This window comes from Leucoraja erinacea, chromosome 14 (genome assembly GCF_028641065.1).
Source record: "Leucoraja erinacea ecotype New England chromosome 14, Leri_hhj_1, whole genome shotgun sequence".
In the NCBI taxonomy this organism is placed as follows: Eukaryota; Metazoa; Chordata; class Chondrichthyes; order Rajiformes; family Rajidae; genus Leucoraja; species Leucoraja erinaceus.
In genome coordinates, this window is record NC_073390.1 from 33,372,022 (window position 1) to 33,396,034 (window position 24,013).

General features: G+C 43.6%; 1 protein-coding gene across 1 annotated transcript in view; it reads right to left on the reverse strand.

Annotated features, from left to right (window-relative positions):
- The window catches only part of LOC129703550 (espin-like protein), a 49,551-nt gene extending 27,605 nt beyond the window's left edge, over positions 1-21,946 (reverse strand). Inside the window, exons 1-5 of the mRNA XM_055646120.1 lie at positions 21,174-21,946; positions 16,239-16,429; positions 11,225-11,411; positions 4,818-5,000; positions 411-542 (exon numbers count right to left, since the gene is read on the reverse strand). Of these exons, the coding sequence (XP_055502095.1) occupies positions 411-542; positions 4,818-5,000; positions 11,225-11,411; positions 16,239-16,429; positions 21,174-21,467 (987 nt within the window). The 5' untranslated portion in view covers positions 21,468-21,946. The remainder of the gene's footprint in view (positions 1-410; positions 543-4,817; positions 5,001-11,224; positions 11,412-16,238; positions 16,430-21,173) is intronic.
- Between the last annotated feature and the right edge of the window lie 2,067 nt (positions 21,947-24,013).

A 24,013-nucleotide genomic window follows, 5' to 3' on the forward strand; every position in this document is an offset into this window, starting at 1 on the left:
TAATATTACCCACCATCTTGAAGCACATCATGCACATGGTATATCTACCTAATCTCAAAAAGCAACAGTGACCCAAAAGGTAAATGTACACCAATGAGTAGCCAACAGTTGATTTCAATATTCCTGCAGTCACGAGCATCATCTCCAAAGCAAAGATTCTACCATATCACACATTGTCACTGGGTATTGATGTGCCCTGAAACCTTGTTGGTTTAGTTCAAGGGCATTTGAGCCAAATATAACCTCAAGAGTTGACACTGGAACATCCTTGGAAATGCAGTGCCTTTACTAATTAGCATCAATAATTCCAATTCATGAAGGGCCAAAGATGCTTCCTGCAATTCTGATGACCATTTAAAACTAGAACCAAAATGCATACGAGCTTCAGCAAACGTTTGGATGCTCCTTACCATTTGTCCAACGTGCCGCAAGTACATGGCACACTCCACGTTTCCATTGTAGTCTGCCAGCTCAGCAGCAGTATAACCATCATCGTCTTGAACGGTGGGGTCTGCATGATTCATGACAAGGATCTGACAGCACTGAAATGCAAGAATGAGAGTGTGATGGGGTGGAACGAGGAGGTTTGTGACATTCTGCAGAAGCTACACCGCATTATTCAGTTTCTAAGCTTGCCTTCACTAACATTGTCCATTGACTGGAAAAGTGCAACAGCTCCTCGAGCAACACTCAGTCTCCGCCATTTCCAACAGTCTCTCTCGTCACCCTTGCAGCTTTCTCACTCTCTCCAATGCATCAGACTCACCCCAGAGCCTCTGACTCCTTCTCCTCTCTCGGCTGTCTTGTGATGCTCCGTGATATATCAGACTCTCCTGATATTTCACTTTCCTGTCCCAACATGCCGATCTCTCCATCCGGATATGTGTGCCTTTCTTGCCCCAAAATATCAGTCTCTTCTTCCAAAATTACTATCAGTATTGGTGCATTCATACTCTCTCTCTTCTTTCAAATGACTTTTCTCTCCTGATACATCTGTCATTCCATCTCTAACGCCTCTGTTTCTCTCACCCCTTCCAACTTTCTTTCCCCCTGATATATTTACTTATTTTACTAATACCTTGCTGTACACCGTAAATACCATCTATAATGTTATTAATCTGTTAAAGAGTGTAATCTTTCCTTTTTACTTTAATCACTTCAGAAATTTTAAGTGTAGTTTGTTGCCCGGAATCTATTGAATTTATTTTTATAAAATCATAGGTTCTCGGTGCAGTCTTCTCAACTCATCGTTCCAAATACAGAGTTGTTTAAACAGCACCCCCTTTAAAACTGTACAATTTGTGTGCCTCAGTTACAAGTTGGTGCTTCTGTTAAATTGAACCAAGACAGCAGAAGCGACCCAAATTATCAAGGGTTTCTTTTAGTTGAGCTTTTACTTGTCATGTTGGAAACTTGTGAAATTATAATTATTCTTTAGAAGGCACATGTACATGCCAATGAATAATCATGACCTTTCATTCATCAGGTAAGTTGCAGATGAAGGCAGCCTTTACCCTGAAAATGTCACAGAGTCATACAGCACACAAACAGGACCACAGTGGCACAGCGGTAGAGCTGCTGCCTCACAGCGCCAGAGGCCAAGGTTCAATCCTGACCTCGGGTGGTGTCGGGGTGCAGTTTGCAAGTTCTCCCTTTTCCGGGAGCTCTGGTTTTCTCCCACATTCTAAAGACATGCAGGTCTGTAGGTTAATTGGTTTCTGTAAATTGCCCATAGTGTGTAGGATGCGAAAGTGGGATAACATGGACCTAGTGTGTGGTCGATCAATGGTCGCTATGGATTAGGTGGGCCGAAGGGCCTGTTTCCACGCTGTATCTCTAAACTAAACTAAAAACTAAATTCCATACCAACCATCCATTTTACTCAAAATCAGGCTCAGTTTCCTTCAGTTGTCATGGAGATGGACAGAGTAGCTGGTTAGGGGATGGCCACAGCCTTTTCAATATTCAGCTGAAGGAAATCTCAGCTGAAACATTAAATATTGAGCAAACTGTCTGACAATTTAGAATCAGTTGAGGGATCAAGATGTGTTACAGAATTATAGTCAAATAGCATGGAAACAGGCCCAGTACCAACTGTGTCCATGCCAACCATCAGGCCCCCTCTACCTTTCCCCCTTCCCCTTCCCCCCCCCCCCCCCCCCCCCCCCCCCCACCCCCCGGCAAGATCCATTCACATGGAGAAACCTACAGTGGACAATTACAACCTGAATATCGTTTGGATGTAGGAGATAATGGGAGCACCCAGGAGAAATCCACAGGTAGAACTTGCAAACTCCTAATAGGCGACACTAGAGGCCAGGACTGAAGCCAAGTTGCTGCAGCTGTGAGACAGCAGCTCAACCAGCAACTTGGCTTCAGTCCTTAGGATGTCATTAATGGTTTTTTATTTATAATGAGCACCACTGTCCTCATTATAAATATGCAACATAAAGTTATGGTTTTGGATGATGCAAAGTTGAAAATGATGAATAAAAGAAGGCCTTAGGCTTGATCCTTGAGGGAAATCGGAGGTAATGGGATGAGCACTGGAAGATAAGCCATTATTAAACAGAGTTTTGTACATTCTCCCTGTGACCGCATAGGTTTTCTCAGGGTTCTCCGGTTTCCTCCCACACTCTAAAGCCGAACAGCTTTGTAGGTTAATTGCCTTCTGTTAATTGTAAATTGTCCCTAGTGTGTAGGATAGTGCTAGCATACAGGGTTATCGCTGGTCAGCACGGACCCTGTGGACCAATTATCCTGTTTCCATGTTGTATCTCTAAAGTCTAAAGCGTAGATTCTCTGCCTGTTACTGGAGAGATCTGAATGAAAAATAAAAAGCGTTGGAAATATATAGCAGATCGGACAACATCTGTGAGGGAACAGACTTAGTATTTTGGGTTAATAACCTTTCATTAGAACATCAATATTTGTCTTTTAGACAAGAATGGATTGTGCTGTTCCACCTAACTGACCTCCACAAGAGGTCCCAGATAAAGATGGCATGGTCAACCACATCAAAGGCTGGAGACAGCTCGACTCGTGAAGAGGGAAAAATTGTCCTGATCTCCGAATTGCTTAGGATGTCGTTAATGGTTTTTCATTACTGCTGTTTCAGCAGCACAAGTAATGAGCGGCAGGGATTCAGTCAAGAGGTTCTAGCAAAGATGAGCAGAGATTATGGAAGCTATACCATGCTGCAGGACTTCAGAGAAAAGATAGATTGGAGATAAGGCATTAGTTTGTAAAGACAGAGAGATCATGCAGTTGGTGTTTTGAGAAGAATGCCAATGACAGCACATTTGGAAGGGGAGGGGGAATAATATTTATACAAGAACCATTAGCAATGTTGATTAATATGATGCTAGGAAGGGAAGATCATTGGTTTATTAGAAATAGGGTTATGGGAATAGAGAGTTGGATATAGAGAGTGCATGAGTGGATAGAGCGGAGAAAGTAAAAAAGATGCATGTTCTGACCATCGGAGGCGAGAGTGGGAGAAAGAAGGATGAGGGGTTTAAGAAGATGGATTGTACCACAGCTTAAAAGTCAGGATGTATCTTTCTATTCAGGATGAATCCGTTTTGGAAGATGAGAGCAGGAGCTAATCCTGTGCGCGTCTTCATCCCAGCTTCAATGAGGAATATCTGTATGAGACTGTGTCTCATCGGCAAAACAGGAAAGAAGAGGACAGGAACGAGGAGGAACAGCAGAGTGAAAGGAAATAATGTGTTTAGTGGAGACAGGGGATCACTAAATGGAAGGTCTGGCTGAGCAGATCAATAACCACAGAAATGTGATGGGGATGTGAAGATTAGTCAAAGAAGATTTGAATACTTCTTGGATTGAGACCATCACATCTACAATGGACCAGTTTATAACTCCATTGGACTAAGAGGCATCATGTCCAATACAAGATTTTCCATTATACTTGCCAAGAACCCAATAAGATGACGGGCCACCAATTAATTAAATCTTAACTATCTCCTTTAGTTCTGCAAATTAATCTTTCCTCGCAGTTGCTTTAAAGAAGCAAATTGAGTCCGATAGAAAAGAGATCAAAAATCTTGAAATGTCCTATTGCAAATTCTGCTGTCAGTCTATTGAACGCTGGGCTTTTCCACCTTCCCATTCCACATTGCTTCCTTTATTTCATTAACCCTACTCATTTGGCTGCTATGTTTCTCTCATCAATGAGTGGATATTTAGCATTCGCTCAGCATTTACCAGCTTAAGAAAATACCTTTTTTTTCTCTATAAAACCAAAAGCCTGGTGTCTGCACCGGCATTCCCTCATTCACCAGCCTAACAGGTGTGGGAAGCACAGTGGCGCAACGGTAGAGTTACTGCCTTTCAGTACCAGAGACCTGAAATCGATCCTGACTAAGGCCGCTGTGGGTTTTCTCTGGGTACAACAGTTTCCTCCCACACTCCAAAGATGTACAGGTTTGTAGGTTAGTTGGCTTCGGTAGGTTGAAAAGAAAAATTGTCCCTAGTGCATGTAGGTTAGCTGGTTGGAGCGAACTCAGTGGGCCGAATAACCTGTTTCTGTGCTGTCTCTCTAAAGTCTAAAGTCTAAAGGTACTTGTAGATCTGTTTGCATTCGTTCCATTACACCCTCACTCCACAATGCAGGAAAATACTTTCATCATTTTTTTTTAAATGCTCCTCCAAACTCCTCATTCTGGGCGCTATTTCAATTGGTTAATGGCCTTTCTATAGATAAATCTATCTATGGATAAAGCACTAGGCCATCACACCCCAGAGAATTGGTGACGACACACCCGAATACTGTGCAGCAGGAGTGCTTTACCCACCTCCAGCTCCCCATTCTCCGCAGCATCATGCAGTGGTGTTCCACCCCAGTTATCCTTCAGCATCCCGACCCCCATCCTTGATAATTGTTCCACGACCTTGACGTGCCCTCCGCTGGCAGCAAAATGCATTGCAGTTGCTCCCTCATTATCCTGTGCAGAAACATCGGTGTTGGTGAACGATTTCTGCATTAAAGAGAAAGGAAGAGAAGAGGTTAAATGTGGCACAAGATAGATTCAGGTCAGATAGAAAGACAACAGCATGTATTTACACTTGCAGCTAGCTTGTCTGTCTTATGAGTCTGTCCCACTTAGGCGACTCTTTAGGCGACTGCAGGAGACTATGCAGTCGCCACATGTTCGTGGGTAGTTGTCGGAGAGTAGCTAGAATTCTCGTGCCGTAGTTGGGTCGCCAGGTGTTCCTAGTGGGTTACCAGGAGGTCAAAGGTTCTCGGAGGTTCTTGTAGGTTGTAGCCGGAGCTGACCGGTGAATTTCATTGGCTCATTGGGGTAAAAAAAAGGTAAGCAGTAGTTTTCAGAACCAAGGATAACTGACCAGTAATGTTAAATGTCCGCCGAACTTCACAGCCGTGTATCTCTGGCTTATTAAAAGTTGTCTTCACTCTTTCTCCCCCCTTCTTCCCCCCTCTCTCCCCCCCCCTTTAAAGAACTGACCATACACTGTGCTAGCCGAGTTAATTACAACGCCAACCTTCATGCTCATCGCGGTGTGTGTCTGTATCATCTTGGCTTTTAGACAGCGCTCCCCCCCTTTCCCTGTACCCTGCCTGCATAATGGGCTGGTGAAGGAAGCGATGTGTGTGTGTGTGTGTGTGTGTGTGTGTGTGTGTGTGTGTGTGTGTGTGTGTGTGTGTGTGTGTGTGTGTGTGTGTGTGTGTGTGTGTGTGTGTGTGTGTGTGTGTGTGTGTGTGTGTGTGTGTGTGTGTTCCACTCTGACAGTCGCCATTCCAGTTGCCGATTTTTCAGGCGACTGCCGGCAACTTGACATTCACCGGCAGTCCACTGAAAAATCGCCTAAGTGGGACAGGCCCATAAGGAACAATATAATCATGACAGAGACTGATTGCCTGGATAGTGACTTGAGAATTAAGGGACTGAAGTTTAGGGGTAACATGAGGGGGAACTTCTTTACTCTGAGAGTGGTAGCTGTGTGGAATGAGCTTCCAGTGAAGGTGGTGAAGGCAGGTTCGTTTTTATCATTTAAAAATAAATTGGATAGTTACATGGATGGGAAGAGATTGGAGGGTTATGGTCTGAGCGCAGGTATATGGGACTAGGGGAGAATACGTGTTCGGCACGGACTAGAAGGGTCGAGATGGCCTGTTTCCGTGCTGTAATTGTTATATGGTTATATGGTTATAGTAGTTTTGTGATGTAAGGACTGATTAAGGGGACTGGGTTTATATTATCTGGAGAGAGATGAATGCAGGGCTGTCTCATTAAAGCTTATGGATGGAGCCTTACAGAAGCAGACTCTATGTTTCCCTGGCTGAGGTGGATGGAGACAAGGGTCTCAGACTCAAATTAAGTTTTGAACCATTAAGGACCGAGCTGAGTACTTCCTTCATTTGCAGGGAAACGAGTCTTTAGATTTCTCTGCTCAAATCAGATAGATTGGTAGATTTCTGGATATTGAGATATTTAGGCAAGCGATTGAATCACCAAAGCATAAGGGCAGCACACTGGCACAGCGGTAGATTTGCTGCCTTATGGCACTTGCAGCATCTGAGACCCAGGTTCAATCCCAATTATGGGAGCTATCTGTATGGAGTTTGTATGTTCTCCCCGTGGGTTTTCTCCAAGATCTTCGATTTCCTCCCACGCTCTAAAGACATACATGTACATAGGTTAATTGGCTTGGTATAAGTGCAATTGTCCCTAGTATGTGTAGGATTGTATTCATGTGCGGGGATCGCTAGTCAGTGTGGACTCAGTGGGCCGAAAGGCCTGTTTCCACATTGTATCTCTAAATTAAACGTAAAAACGTAATGGAATTGGTATCGATGGGCTAATGGCTGGCATGGGCATGGTGGGCTGAAGGACCTAAGTTCATAAAATCATAAGTGAAAGGAGCAGAAGGTCGGCCATTTGCCCCATCGAGTCTACAATGCCATTCAATCATGGCTGATCTATCTCTCCCTCCTAACCCCATCCTCCTGCTTTCTCCCCATAATCCCTGACACCTGTACGGATCAAAAATCTATCTCTGCCTTAAAAATATCCATTGACTTGGCATCCACAGCCTTCTGTCACAATGAATTCCACTGTTTCACCACCTTCTGACCACAGAAATTCCTCCTAATCTCCTTCCTAAGGGAATGTCCTTAATTCTGAGACTATGACCTCTGGTCCTAGACACTCCCACTAGTGGAAACATCCTCTCCACACCCACTCTATCCAGGCCTGTGCTTGTGTTGTACGACTCTAACTCTATATGTAGATGTTGTGGAAATGGAGCTGAGGTAAGATCAGCTGTGATCTGAAAGAATGGTGAAGTATGCACAAGGGGCCAGACAGACTGTTCCTATATCGATTCCTTCATGCATAATCAGACAATGTGTGAAGAAGGGTCTCGACCCGAAACGTCACCCATTCCTTCTCTCCAGAGATGCTGCCTGGCCCGCAGAGTTGCTCCAGCAATTTGTGTCTACCTAATGTTTGATCATACAAGGTTCAGAATGAACCGGTGATGTTATGTTTGAGAGAGAGACAGGAGAAGGAGACTGAATCTTGTGTTCAAAAAAAGCAAATAATCGTGGTCCTGCCTTTGAGAAGTTACTGAAGCTGACAACTGTGACCACAAAACTAACATTGACAACTCACTGTCCATGAAACAAGAGTCAACAGAGCGAAATTACACAAACATATCGAAACACAAATGACATAAGAACAGGGAACAGGAGGAGGCATTTGGCCTTTCAAGCTTGCTCTGCCATTCAGCAAAAATGTTCTTTATTTTGAATGAACTCAATGATTCAACTTCCATGGTCCTCCCGGATAGAGCATTTCAAAGATTCACCATTCTCTAAAACTCTGCCTCATCTCAGTCCAAAATGAACTTCCCCTTTACCCTGAACTACTTCCTTTGTCAGCCACAGTAGTCTAATTCTCCTCTTGTAATGTCTTCCAAATTGTGTCTTCCAAATTACTCACAGAAACTCCCTCCATTGCTGCCTCGCCGTCATTCCTGCTAAGGGACCCTTTCCAATCAACTTTAGCCAGCTCCTCCCTCATGCCTCTGAAGTTACCTCTAAAACTGATACATCTGATTTCAGCTTCTCATTCTCTAACTGCTGATTGAATGTTTATCATATTATGATCACTGCTTCCTAGGGGTTCTTTCACCTTAAGTATGAAGATGGGTCTACGCAATTGCTCCTTGTAATACAAAGTCACCATCCCTAGAAACTGTGTGGTAAACCTTTATTTCACCGTGACTATTATATCTTTCTTCAGATAAGAGCAATTTTCCAGATTCAGTCACGGCAAGCCCTCATACGTTTTACTCCTGAACTCAAAGACCAACATTTTCCTTCCTAACTGCTTGATGCATCCTCATGTTAACTTTCATTCACGAGGACACCCAGGCCCCTTTATATATCAATATTTCCAATCAATCAATGTTTTAAAAATCTTTGCTTTTCATCTTGTGCGTCACAGTGAATGATCTCACATTTTCCACTTAGAATCAGAGTTAGAATAATACACCACAGAGAGATCTTTCAGTCCAACTTATCAATGCCAAGCAAGATGCCCATGTTGCTAGTTCCATTCGCCGCATTTGACCCGGATCCTGCTACACCTTTCCTCTCTATGTACATGTCCAAAGGTATTATATCTGACTCAACCACTTACTCTTACAATTTGTTCCATTAATAACCACTGCCCTCTGTGGAAAAGTTCCTCCTCAGATTTACTATTAAGTCTTCCCTTCACCTTAAACCTTGAAACTGCATTGAAACTGTTTCTTTGGCCTACAGACTCCATCCTGACCAGAGATCATCCATTTATACTAGGTCTAGGTTATCCCACTTTCGCATCCACTCCTTGCACAGTGGCAATTTCTTGAGGCCAATTACATACAAACCGTCAGATATTCATCTCCATGAAGGTTCTTTCCATACTCCTTCCCACTCACAATAACGCTTTATAACCATATAACCATATAACAATTACAGCACGGAAACAGGCCATCTCTGCCCTACAAGTCCGTGCCGAACAACTTTTTTTCCCTAGTCCCATCTATCTGCACTCAGACCACAACCCTCCATTCCTTTCCCATCCATATACCTGTCCAATTTATTTTTAAATGATAAAATGGAACCTGCCTCCACCACTTCCACTGGAAGCTCATTCCACACAGCTACCACTCTCTGAGTAAAGAAGTTCCCCCTCATGTTACCCCTAAACTTCTGTCCCTTAATTCTGAAGTCATGTCCTCTTGTTTGAATCTTCCCTACTCTCAATGGGAAAAGCTTATCCACGTCAACTCTGTCTATCCCTCTCATCATTTTAAAGACCTCTATCAAGTCCCCCCTTAAACTTCTGTGCTCCAAAGAATAAAGATCTAACTTATTCAACCTTTCTCTGTAACTTAGCTGCTGAAACTCAGGCAACATTCTAGTAAATCTCCTCTGCACTCTCTCTATTTTGTTGACATCCTTCTTATAATTGGGCGACCAAAATTGTACACCATACTCCAGAATTGGTCTCACCAATGCCTTGTACAATTTTAACATTATATCCCAACTTCTATACTCAATGCTCTGATTTATAAAGGCTAGCACACCGAAAGCTTTCTTTACCACCCTATCTACATGAGATTCCACCTTCAGGGAACTATGCACAGTTATTCCTAGATCCCTCTGTTCAACTGCATTCCTCAATTCGCTACCATTTACCATGTACGTCCTATTTTGATTTGTCCTGCCAAAATGTAGCACCTCACACTTATCAGCATTAAACTCCATCTGCCATCTTTCAGCCCATTCTTCCAAATGGCCTAAATCTCTCTGTAGACTTTGAAAATCTACTTCATTATCCACAACATCACCTATCTTAGTATCATCTGCATACTTACTAATCCAATTTACCACACCATCATCCAGATCATTGATGTACATGACAAACAACAGTGGACCCAACACAGATCCCTGAGGCACCCCACTAGTCACCGGCCTCCAACCTGACAAACAGCCATCCACCATTACTCTCTGGCATCTCCCATTCAGCCACTGTTGAATCCATCTTGTTACTCCTGCATTAATACCCAACAATTGAACCTTCTTAACCAACCTTCCATGAGAAACCTTGTCAAAGGTCTTACTAAAGTCCATATAGACAACATCCACTGCTTTACCCTCATCAATTTCCCTAGTAACCTCTTCAAAAAATTCAAGAAGATTAGTCAAACATGACCTTCCAGGCACAAATCCATGTTGACTGTTCCTAATCAGACCCTGTTTATCCAGATGCTTACATATATTATCTCTAAGTATCTTTTCCATTAATTTTCCCACCACTGAAGTCAAACTTACAGGTCTATAATTGCCAGGTTTACTCTTAGAACCCTTTTTAAACAATGGAACAACATGCGCAGTACGCCAATCCTCCGGCATTATTCCCATTTCTAATGACATTTGAAATATTTCTGTCATAGCCCCTGCTATTTCTACACTAACTTCCCTCAATGTACTAGGGAATATCCTGTCAGGACCTGGAGACTTATCCACTTTAAATTTTTCAAAAGTGTCAGTACTTCTTTTTCTTTGAATCTCATAGTTTCTATAGCTACTCTACTTGTTTCCCTTACCTCACATAATTCAATATCCTTCTCCTTGGTGAATACCGAAGAAAATAAATTGTTCAATATCTCCCCCATCTCTTTTGGCTCTGCAGATAACTGTCCACTCTGTCTCTCTAATGGACCAATTTTATCCCTCGTTATCTAATTACACGCAACTCACACAAAAGACATGGTTAAACACATGACATGATACAAACACGCTGATATATATACAACATAACTATACATATCATGTACACTCAGACACACAAATTCACACAGATGCACATATACATATACCGCACACACAGCCTCCATACATCCCATACTGATGCACACATGCTCCCCATCATGCACACACAAATATGCCACACAACAAACACAATCTTGCATCTTGATACGGCAATACATGAAGAAGCGTAACACACCTCTTCCTAAATGTTTTCAGTGTCCTTTAAGAAAGGTTATTATCCCATGGAGCAATGCCCCATGTCTGCTGACATGAAATGCTGTCCTGCATCAATGCAGAGATGGTCCTGTCCCATGAAACAACTTGCCGTGTCCACACTGAGTTCAATGACACATCCAGTTGACACTGACTTACCAGCCACAGCGCCAGGGCACAGTGGCCCATCTGTGCGGCTGCATGAAGAACTGTCATCCCATCGTGTGTTCGCAGGTTCAAATTGGCCTTGCAGTCTTTGACGAGGAATTCAACGATGTGAAGGTGTCCTTCCTGACAGGCCAAGTAGAGGGGAGTAGCACCATTGTGAGTTTGCTTGTTCAAAGCCCTGCAGAAAAATGGTGGGACTTCAGTACAATTCCAGAGCCAGGTTCTTGGATAATAACCAGGAACGACGAAAAACGACAGCAAGTTAGGAACGTAGAACCTTGTGCTAGAAATTCCTCTATTCTTGGCCCATGTCATGTTATGGTCAGGATAAATACTTGAAAATGCCCCTCCCTAACAGTACAATTATGTAAAAATTGATGCATATATCTGTAACATATGACCCAGGATGATGTAGTTGTAGATGATTCAATGCTGTTGGTTACAGCGTTTTTGTTTAAGAAGGAACTGCAGATGCTGGAAAATCGAAGGTATACAAAAATGCTGGAGAAACTCAGCAGGTGCAGCAGCATCTATGGAGCGAAGGAAATAGGCAAAGTTTCGGGCCGAAACGTTGCCTATTTCCTTCACTCCATAGATGCTGCTGCACCCGCTGAGTTTCTCCAGCATTTTTGTTTACCTGTTGGTTACAGCGTCTGGTTATGAAAAGGAAACCGCTGCAATAAATGCTGCTTGCGCATTGAATAATTATTTGACTGGAATTGATACAATGCCACATTCTATGCTGTTAGCTGTATGAACTACTTGAAATTTTGGATTCAACTCGGGGACTGCAGGGACGTGGGAAAATTACCAGTGCTCCAGGAACATACTTGCAAACCACTGGTTCCCCCAAACGCAGGCTTCTGTGCGGACACCAGACCTTTGGTCTCAGACCAGGAAGGTGGTGATTCTGATTGAGGTAGAACATTAAGATTCCAGTTTCATTAAGATTAACATTAAGATTCCACCTACTTGGGAAACTTTCCAGCTGTTATGATACCAATGTTTAGCTGCTTAGATATCCCGTGCAGCCTGATGTATATTAGCGCAAGAGGCAGAACTGCTCAAAGTTAAAAAGAGGCACAAATAAAGCAGAATAAAGATTCAATGCAATCATGGGTGGCACAACAGTGGCACAGTGGTAGAATTGCTGCCTTACAACGGCAGAGACCCAAGTTCGATCCTGACTACGGGTGCTGTGTTTACAGAGTTTGTACATACTTCCTGTGAGGGCCTGCGTTTTCTCAGAGTGTTTCAGTTACTTGAAACATTCCAAAGATGTGCAGGTTTGTTGGTTAATTGGCTTCTGTAAATTGTGCCTAGAATGTAGGATAGATTCTGGTGGGCGGGGTGATTGTTGGTCAGCGCTGACCCTGTGGACCAAAGACCATGCTGTATCTTTAAATCTGAGGTAAAATAAATGCTGTTACTGGGAATGGAACAATTGCAAACATGACAGTTATCATAAGGTGGCAGAAGATACAAGGACCTTTCGACCAAGAATTGGAAAATTGAAACAAGACACAGCATATAGAGAACTTCAATAATTAAGGAAGACTGTGCTAGTAATTTAAGGTATTAACGGTTTCATGGTGGACTAAAAGGATTTTCTGCAGTTCCTAAATGTTAATTTTTATATTCCAATGGGATTGGGGAGTTTTCCGAAAGATAAGTGAGATTATGTGACCTGAAGGTAGACAAAAATGCTGGAGAAACTCAGCGGGTGAGGCAGCATCTATGGAGCAAAGGAAATAGGCAAGGTTTCGGGTCGAGATCCTTCTTCAGACTGATGTGAGGGGGGGGAAGTAGAAAGGAATATCTGGAAATGAAGAAAGATCTCTACCCGAAACATCACCCATTCCTTTCTATCCAGAGATGCTGCCTGTCCCGCCAAGTTACTCCAGCATGTTGTGTCTATCTTCAGTGTAAACCAGCGTCTGCAGATCCTTCACTTATCTGGGTATAATTATCAGCTTAATTTTGTAGTTAATGCCAGGAGGTTACAATTTAGTTAAAGGACAATTAATTATTCTCTTTCCCTCTTCTCCAATGTTAACTCTTTTCCTTTCTATGGCTGCAGTCTGAGCTGTGGTTCCACCACTTTCTGTTTTTGGTCATGATTCACAGCATCTGCAATTTTTTAATTGCATTTCAATTATTCTGTTTCTTGGAGGAGTTTGTGTCCTTGTCCATGAACACAGAGAAGAGCATTTCCTTTTGGAGAACATTTGATAGCCTGAACACTACCCAAGACATGGGATGTCAGGACTGAACCTGGATAGATTGTGTTCTTTTGAGGATCCGCGGTGCCTCCCACTGTAGTGGCACGATACTGCAATGAGTGTGTAAAAGTGACTGGTTGCAAGTGAGAGAAGGACAGAAAGTGATGGAGTAACTCAGCAGATCAAGCAGCATCTCTGGAGAACATGGATATTTGACATTTTGTGTTGGGACCCTTCAGACTGAATGAAATTATTCAGGAAACTTCAGCATCTTCCAACAAAAACGACACTAGAGGTGAAGGCTGCCAGCAGCTTTTAGTTTTTAGAGATACAGAGTGGATTCAGCCCATCGAATCCACGCCAACCATCGATCACCCATGCACACTATCACTCCTACACATAAAGCTGGAGTAACTCAGCAGGACAGGAAGCATCTCTGGAGAAAAGGAATAGGTGACGTTTCGGGTCAAGACCATTCTTCAGACTGAAGAATGGTCTCGACCCAAAACGTCACCCACTCCTTCTCTCCAGAGATGCTGCCTGTCCTGCTGAGTTACTCCAGCTTTTTGTGCCTATCTTCGGTTTAAACCAGCATCTTCAGTTCCTTCTTACACACCACTCCTACACACTAGGGGCAATTTACAAAAGCCAACTACAAATCTGCACATCTTTGGAGTGTGATAAGAAACCAGAGCTCCCAGAGAAACACCACAGGAAGAAATTATCCGGTTACTGTCATGTTTGCAATTGTTCCATTCCCAATAACTGCATTTATTTTACCTCAGTTTTAAATATACAGCATAGAAACAGACCCTCCGATCCACAGAGTCAGCGCCGACCAACAATCACCCCGTCCACCAGAATCGATCCTACATTCTAGGCACAATTACACAACCTCCGCACAATTACACAACCTCAGCACCCATAGTCAGGGTCGAATCTGGGTCTCTGGTGCTGTGAGGCAGCAGCTCCATGGTGCCACCCCAAGTCAGTGGCAGTCTCACTAATCCTGGTCACACCCTGGCAACATTATGGTGTTTACCAAAAGAGGGCTTGAAAGTAGTTTCAAGCGTTGCAGCTAAATTGTCAAGGAGAGAGTGGTGTTTTTGGATCTTGGAAAGAATGTTATGGTGAACAGAAGGCCTGATGCTGTACAGGGAACAGGAGGAAAGGAGGTGGGACCCTCAATTGATACCACCAGATGTTGGTATACGAAAAACACTGCATTAGATATGAGGTACTGACTGATCCTTAAACAGACTGCACCCGAGAGTGGGGGTCAGCTCTTTGAAAGGCCACAGTTGTTCCATGCATAGCCGATCAACTAAACAGGTGGCAGACTGTAGAGCACAATGGAGCCTAAAGAAGCCCGGTAATCGGATGATTCAATAAACGTTTTGTGGCTATCAGAGTTCAGGCCTCCATACAGAGGTCTCCGTCCCAAAGTCAATAATTTGGATTTTATTTACAGTGAAACGGCAATGAAGTGTGTCATTTGGCATTAAATAAAAGACGACTAATTAAAAAATAAAAACAGAAAGATTTCTAGTTACCTGCCATTTTCCATTAGCTCAGGCAGTGCCAACGAGAACACTGTACTGAAGTGTACTTGCGTAAATTAGTGAAATGGGACCCACAATCTTCAGATACAAAGGCAAGAGTCGTTGAGTAAAGAAAGAAAAGAAAAGAAAAGAAAAAGAAAAGAAAATACATTTCATTTCAACCCTCATTAATGTGGTAATTTTTCATTTGGATGCCCAGACAATGATCCTATTTGGTTGTCAAGCATCGCACTAAATACTGTCACTGTATTCCATCATACAGTAAGATCAAGACCAAAGCCGTAGAAGTAGAAGTAAATTATTCATGAGTCATGGCAATATCTTAAGGAAACAGAGGAGAGTTCTCACTGGTGTTCCGACAATCTTAACTCCTCAAACAATACCATCTGTCTGTAGGTTTATACAAAGCTGCTCTTTGGACGGTGGCTGTTCACAGCTGCTTTGGAAGTGATTTTTGAAGTGCAGCCTAGTTATGGCTTCACAGTGGCCTATTCCAGTTATCTAGATGTCAGTCTCCTGGATAGCCACACTAGAGGGAAGCTGTTGGTATCCACACGCACTGACCAAGGGACGCAAGCCGTAACCAAGCATGCTGCCTCCAAATTATTCTCCATAAAAGACCATAAAAATAAAAAAAATGAACAGAAGCTGAGTCTCACTTTAATCTATTCATATTTTTTTAAGATGTGGTTATCAGAGGAAAGACCAGCTTTTACTTCCCAGCATTAATTGTTCTGAATAGGGTGTGGTGAGTTGCCACGTTGAACCGCTGCAGTCCTGGTGTTGAAGGTACTCCCATGAATAGGGAGCTCATGATTTAGAACAAGCAGAGGTACTGGATCCAAAGAGCCTTGCCCATGTAAACCCACTGTGAAAGGAATAATTTGCACTCTATTGTTTTAAATATGACCTCAGGGTGTCCCAAGTCACTCAACAGATTTACAATACTTTTACCAGCATAGGAATAGACATACAAACCTGCAAAACAATTGAACCGTTCGTACCAACTCCATCATACGTGAGTTTGTGGCTGATCCTATTGTAATCTTGCTGCCAAGGTGGTGAAAGTATACCAAAGCCTCTACTCAGAAGGCTAAGGAAATTCTGCACATCTGCAATGACTACATTTCTACAGATGCACCACAGAACTTTTTTTTTTAATCTGTCAGAAGTAGTTTATCAACTTTTATTTTCACCTGGATGCCTTTAAATGCCACTTACCTTGGAGCTTGTGCGATAAGCAGTTTCAGGCTTGCAAAGTCTCCCTTAGCAGCTGCATAGTGTGCTGGCACCGCCCCACCATCCGTCTCCAACATGGGATCACACCCAGCCTGCAGCAGCCACTGCACAGTTTCCGATCGGCCAAATCGAGCTGCAAGGTGCAGAACATTTGCTCCGTGGTCATCCCGGTCCTAAGGATGAAATATTTTCCTGTGGATCTTTTGTCAAAACAAGGGCCATCATTGTTTAAATAAGTGTTTGCATCTTGTGCCTGCTGCCTCTTAAGAGCCCTGTTAAAGATGACTTCAATCCTGTTCTTGCCATGCAGTATTCTACAGCACAAGATGTGTGTTGTGCGTACCTTTGCCCAGAATGAACAGGATGGACAGGATATCCTCTCTGTTCCATAACTATAAGGATGTGGGAGGAAACTGGAGGTCCCAGACGGATCCCATGTCGACATAGGGAGAACATGCGAACTCCACATAGACAGTACCCGAGGTCACGATCAAACCTATGTCACTGAAGCTGAGACATTAACCCTGCTGGCTTTTCTACACCTCTTTAATTCATCGATCATCAATGATCCTTCTCCTTCGTGTAAATATTTCCATTGTCTACAGCTACTCCTCATGACCCAGTGCTAAAGCCTAACATATAACAGAGAACAGTCCTGCTCAGGAACCCACAAAGTCCATGCCAAACATGATGCCATCATGTTGTTCTTAGCTATATACTTCTCAGTGCCTTAGTGCCTCTCTTATAACACGAGCAGAGCAGTGCACAATATTTCAGGTAGGCCTGGGAAATGGTTAGTGAGGAGAAGGCAGGAATGGGGTACAGATTGGGGATGATCAGCCATGATTACATTGAATGGCGATGCTGGCTCGAAGGGCTGAATGGCCTACTCCTGCACCTATTGTCTATTGTCTACTGTCTAAACTAAAATCAAAATGTTAGAACAAAACGGTGTACTGGTTAAAACAGATCGCAGTGATTGGGAAACTCCAATACCTGTAGTAGTGGTTCTGAAAGCGGACAACGCAGTGAGATTGTGTGGAGACTACAAAGTGACCATCAACCAGGCAGTAGATGATGAACAGTATCCACTACCAACCTCACAGGATTTATACGCTGAACTTGCTGGTTCCAAGATATTCTCTAAGCTAGATCTGTCACATGCATATGCTCAGCTAAATGTTGATCGTAAGAGCCAGCAGTACCTCACAATAAACACACACAAGGGGATGTATTCCTATCAAGATTGAGCGTAACTATGCACAAATCGAGAAAGAAGCCCTTGCTATCGTCTTTGGGATTAAGAAATTCCATCAAAGGTCAAAGGTCAAAAACTTTATTTGCCATTTGTGCTTACACACATAGGGACTCTTGTGCGGTTGTTCAGAGAGTCAAGTCAAGTCAAGTTAAAAAGACACACAGAAGACACATAATCTATAAAAACATATACTTCTCTAGAACTAAAAAGGAAAGAAAATGCCTAAAACCCTATATAAAGGGGAAAGTGAGAGCATTGTAAATTACACAAACCCTATATAAAAAGTGTCGATTGCATTGTAAATTTCGCAGTCCCAGGAAACAATATAATATAATATAATATGATATTCTATGAGGTAGGTCAGGACATCAGTTCATTTTGTTTTGGCCAAGAGTCTCACTGTGGCAGGGAAGAAGCTCTTAAAAAAGCGTGTTCTGTTTGTGACGATGCTGTCCGCTCGTCTGTGCCTGAGGTTGTATGTGCAGTTTTTGTGTTTGAGCAGGGGGTGAGCTGGATGTAGTGTGTCTCTGATGATTCTCTCTGCTCTTTTTTGACAGCGCTGTGTATAGATTGTGTCCATGGAGGGGAGTTCCGTTCTGATAATCCTCTCTGCATTCTTAATGACTCTTTGCAGAGCCATCCTCTCTGTCTGTGTGGTGTTTCCATACCACACCGTGATGCCTGTGGTGAGGATGCTCTCTATCAGTCCTTTGTAGACCTGGGTGAGAGGGCGACAGTGCAGACCAGCAGATCAGTAACTGTTGGGTAGGAATTTCACCCCGGTTACTGATCATAAGCCATTTCTCGCTATTCTTGGTCCTCGGTCAGCAATACCTACAATGGCAGCCTGGAGGGTTCAGCGATGGGCAGTTCTCCTGTCACAGTATGACTACAGCATTGAGTATCACAGCTTATTAGAAAATGCAATCACTGATGCATTGTCGCGTTTGTCTCATGATGAATCAGATGTGGGCACTGAAGGTGCTATCTATGTCACAGAAGCTGTGGACAATGACTCTCCAGTCACTGCAGCTGAAATTGCTGCGGAAACTCAAAAGGACATTGTGCTAAAACAAGTATACGAACAAACTTTGTATGGTCAGGAATAAAACCATGTACTAATGAACTAAACTTATCACAATAGATGACATGAACTGTCATGTGAGCAAGGGTGTATTAAATGGGGTCACATAGTAGTAGTACACAATTGTTTAAGACAAAGATTATTTAAAGAACTCCATAGTAAACACACAGGTATTGTGGGAATGAAGTCTACAGCCAGAGGTTGCGATTATTGGACAGGATTGGACAATGACATAGAACCAATGGCAAACAAATGTAGCACCTGCTGTAGAAGTAGGCCTTCCCAAACCCCTTTGCAAACATGGTCTTGGCCTACTAGACCTTTTCAGAGGGTTCATGTGGATTTTTGTGAACATGTTAATAATAATTGTTTTGTTAGATAGCCAACATAAGTGGATTGAGATGGTACATATGGGTACAAACACGTCAACAGAAAGAACAATGGACGCATTGCGGTCTATATTTGCGTGTCATGGATTACCTGAAGAGCTTGTCTCTGACAACGGCCCCCAATTTCATGCTGCACTGTTCCAAACTGCCAACTTACCATCTGGCATCTAACAGCGCAACCGAAAGGTCAGTCAGAATAGTCAAAGGAGCTCTCAAGAAACAAGTTTTGAGGGGAATTCAAAATTCAGTATGTCACAGCGGCTAGCTGGTTTCTGACTGAAATATCGTACCATGCCACAATCTATCACAGGGTATACGCCAGCTGAACTTCTCATGAAAGGAAGGCTCAGAACTAGACCGAGTTTGGTTCTACCTAACCTATCTGCCAAGGTTGAACACAAACAATCTGTTTAGAAACGTCATTATGGTGGAAGCCAAAAAGAACATAGGTTCAATACACATGATCAGGTTTGTGTTCTCAGCCCCCCTTACAAAGCAAACAAATGGGAGGTGGGAACAGTAGTTGAAGTGTGTGGCACCAGGAGGTACTTGGTAGAAATTGGAAGACATATTAGAAGTGTGCACATAAACCATATGATCCCAGCAAGGGATGAACTGGTACAAGAGCAAAGCATAGACAAAGAAGTAGATCTGTCAGACTTTTATATTATTCCAAGTTCAGATGTAAGATCAGAATCGCCAAAGAAAGTAGAGACAAAGGTAAATGATCCTGAACTTGACTCTCTTTTAGAACCACAACCTGACACTCCCCCTAAACTCAGGAGATCAGAAAGAGTGTGTAAACCAGTTGTCAGATAAAATTTATAAAAAATATTCTTGGTTTGTCTAATTTTCAAGTTATTTTACTTTCTAAGGAGAGAGCAGTGTAGTGTATATAATGGTAACTAACTTTAAGAACTGAGTACTAGAATGGTATGATTTGTGTCATGTGATATATACTGTATCTTATCAGTCTCATGAATATGTGTGAGTATGCGCAGTGTACTTTTTCAAAAAATAAAGAAGACTTTTACTGGCAACAGCGTGCACTGAAAACCTGTGCTTATTTCCATCTACATGCTGTAGCCGTAATGTCTTACACTCCTCAAATTCATTTTCTGAGATACCTACAGTATAGATTAGCCTTTTGCAGCTTCAGAAAATTCCACCTGCCAAGAACAATCATCATTCATCAACCCATCTTTTCAGTCAATAAACACCCCTCTGTCAATTGCAATCCTGCCAGATCCATCTATAAACACTTTAAGCAGCACTGGCCACAGTTCTGATCCATGACATATCCCAAATGCTGCCTTCATTCATAACTTCAGAAGTGTTTTATTTAAGCCTTCTGACCCATCATCCTGAGAATGTATCAATACCCTCACTGGCATCGAATATAAACAGGACCCAGTGATCTATTCTGTCTACAGGATATGTTATTGCTACAAACATTTCAGGATGTCTGCGGATGTGTGACTTCCCCCCAGATAGAGCCAAAGCTTATTATTTATTCCTTCACATCACCTTTCTGTCTATACAGTCCAATCCAGCATTTAGGATATGCTGCCTGCATATCTCGTTTAATATATCCCACAATTCATGTTATACCTCCTATACATAATGTCTTGTTTAAACCCCGTGAACATATTGTACAGTCCCCGCTGTTTCTCCTGTATGAATTGATCTGACCCTGTGTATCATCTGCCTCAAACTCACGGTTCCTGTGTGCCTCCTGCATATATTTCACTGTCTCCCTTCACCTCCTGTATATATTTAGTTCCTTACACTTCTGCTAGTAATGGTATATGCAGTTTATGTTGACTTCGTGTGTGTATATTGTTACGAGATAATGCGTTATCCCTCTACAATATAAAGTACATGTATACTCTAGGTATGAAAGTCTGCAACCACTGTAGAATTCCATTATGTAATGTTCTCTCCCTGCAATACCCTGAACATATTAGACCAGTCCTTTTACATCTTCGATGTACAGTTGGTTTGTAGCACTCGAGTACATTAGACGACTCCTGAGTTTGACTTTGGTACTCTTGTCTTACCTCCTGTGCTAATTATGTTTTGTTGCCGTGCTACAGCTCCCCTGTGTGTTGCTTGGCCTCCTTTACTTTCTGTAACATCAAACTGAAGCTGCTGTGCAACAGAAAGCTGTCGCCTCGGTCACCTACCTGAATGTCACAGCCACCGGCGCTGGTCAGCCACTGGAGTGCCCTCAAGTTCCCGGTGGCGGCGGCGTCGTGGGTGGGAGTCGCTCCGTTTTTGGCCCTTTTGTTCGCTGACAACTTAGCCTGTGTGATGAGAAACTTCAAGCAGTCCAGCCTGCCGGCCCTGGCCGCCAGATGGACCGGGGAGGCTCCCAGGTGATCCTCGATGTTCCCATTCAGCCTGCCGTGGGCGTCCAAGCCCTTCAGCGTCTCCAGGTCCCCGTCCTTGGCGGCCAGCAGGCACGGGTGAGGAACCATCCCTGTGAGCGCCACTCAACCATTTGTCCCGCTGCCGACCGCTGTCCCCAGCTTAGAGCTGCCTTCTGTCAGCACGTTGTCACAGGAGGTCTCAGTTACCGGATCGGGTGTAGTCGTGCAGAGGGGGTTAATAGTACAGCTCAATAGTCACTCCACAATAACGCTAATTACTCTGGGGCGATGCTAGTTCCTGAACCCTTGGCCCCGGCTCCGGCTCCCGGTCCCCACTGGAGAAGGGCGAATTAAGAAACCGCTTAAAAAAAAAGAATAGGAAGAACTGCATTGTCATGTATCACATTACTCCCCATCCCCCTCTACCTCTCTTCCTCAGGTTCACTCCAAGGAGCAGGTCGAAGGCAACTGCTGAGGGTGGTGGTCAGGCAACCCAAAGGAGTTGGTGTAGAAACAAGGAATTGCAAAGGCTGGTTTACCAAGGGAAGACACAAAGTGCCCGAGTAACTCAGCAGGCCAGGCAGAGCATCTTTAGGCTGAAAGTGCTTGGATAGAGTGGATGTGGAGAGGATGTTTCTACTAGCGGGAGAGTCTAAGACCAGAGGTCATAGCCTCAGAATTAAAGGATATCGCTGTAGGAAGGAGATCAGGAGGAATTTAGTTAGTCAGAGGGTGGTGAATCTGTGGAATTCATTGCCACAGAAGGCTGCGGAGGCCAATGGATATTTCTAAGACAGAGGCAGATAGATTCTTAATTAGTATGGGTGTCCGGGGTTATGGGGGGAAGGCAGGAGAAAGGTGTCAGGAGGAAGAGACAATTAGCCATGATTGAATGGCAGAGCAGATTAGATGGGCCGAATGGCCTAATTCTGCTTTTATCACATGACTTTATGATCTTTAGAGATAGTATGTAGAAACAAAGAGTTGCAGATGCTGTTTAATACACAAAAGGACACAAAGTGTTGGAGTTAACTCAGTGTGTCAGGCAGCATCTCTGGAGAACATGGCTAGGTGATGTTTCAGGTTGAGACCCTTCTTCAGGGATCCATGTTCTCCAGAGATGATGCCTGACCCGCTGAATTACTCCAGCACCTTGTGTCCCTGGGGTTGGTGACCGATTGTGGTGCTGGTCAGTGGTGGAGTTTTATCCAGATAACCAGAACCGCCAAAGCATGGGGAAATTCCTGCACGCAGACCCATTGGAAACAGAAGTCAATGGAGATGCTGGAATCTTGAGCAAAACACCACACACAGGGTTAGCTCAGTGGGTCAGGCAGCATCTGTGAAGGGAATGGACAGGTGACGTTTCTGGTCAGGAACCTTGCTCATACTAGCCCAACATTGCCGGCTATCCATTCCTTCCACAGATACTGCAAGGTCTGCAGAGTCACTCCAGTTCTTTGTGTTTTGCTCCCAGATCCATCGGGATGGAATTTTGTATCCTCTGTAAACTGTGCCCTGATCAGGGGACCCCCAGGAGTTTTCTACAGTTCAGGGTCCCCTGGTAATTTGTATGCACTTTAAGCATCAGGTGCCGAGCACTCACTCGCTAAAGGAAAGGTGCTCACTGCCTACGACCTCTGCTGGAAGTGGTCGCACAGTCAGGAACACTCGGGAACACCCAGCTAGAGATGGGAGTGTGCACCCAGCTTCTTTAATGCTGCTGTTCTGGATGTGTTTTCAGGGAAGGCCAACACCAGGAGACACCTTGCTCTTATTGTCTAAGTGGTCCAGTGCAGAACGAGAGACACCAATGGGAAGAAAAACGGTTCACATTTCTCCTTGAAGATTCTTCATCACAAGCTGGTCTTTGACTTGACTCATTCACTTTTGCTCTTCCCATTATTGCAACCACATTTGTTGAATTTATTGTTTTCAAGAGAGAGTTAGTTTTAGCTCTTGGGGCTTAAAGAATCATGGAATATGGGGGGAAAAGCAGGAACGGGGTACAGATTTTAGGTAATCAGCCATGATCATATTGAATGCGGTGCTGGCTCAAAGGACCAAATGGCCTTCTCCTGCACCTATTTTTCAATGTTTCTATGAGAGCCAGCCAGATTGCATACCCTGTTGATCCGTTATGGCGTTAGGCACGTTGTCCTGGGTCCAGGCCCTTAATAAGGTGACATATCTCAGTTCCTACTGACCAGTGACACTGGCATCCTTTGTGATGAAGTACTCTGAGATGTTGGTTGTGATGCATAATAAGTTGTCCTGGGTCCAGGTCCTTAACAAGTCTCCTATTCTTGGCCAACATGATGCTGGTGGAGGGGGTCTTTGCAGTCCCTGGGGCTTCATTATTACTTGCAAGCTGCCCTAGTGACCGCTTTTCTGGGTACAGTGGAAGTCCCCCCCAACGTGTCCTGGTACTGGACTCACAGTTTGTGTAGGTCACGGTCGAGAACGCCACTGCCGTCAGGAATTCTGTTGCCATTGGGAGATTGTAATATTACTCATTTGAATTGTCTCACAGCCTGTCTATTTCAGTGCTGAGTGGTGCTGTTTGGCTTAATATGTCATTAAAAGCACTATATCTAAACATGACCTGTTCTGCTGTCGGCAAAATGTCGTCACACTCTGGTGCCATTTAAAAA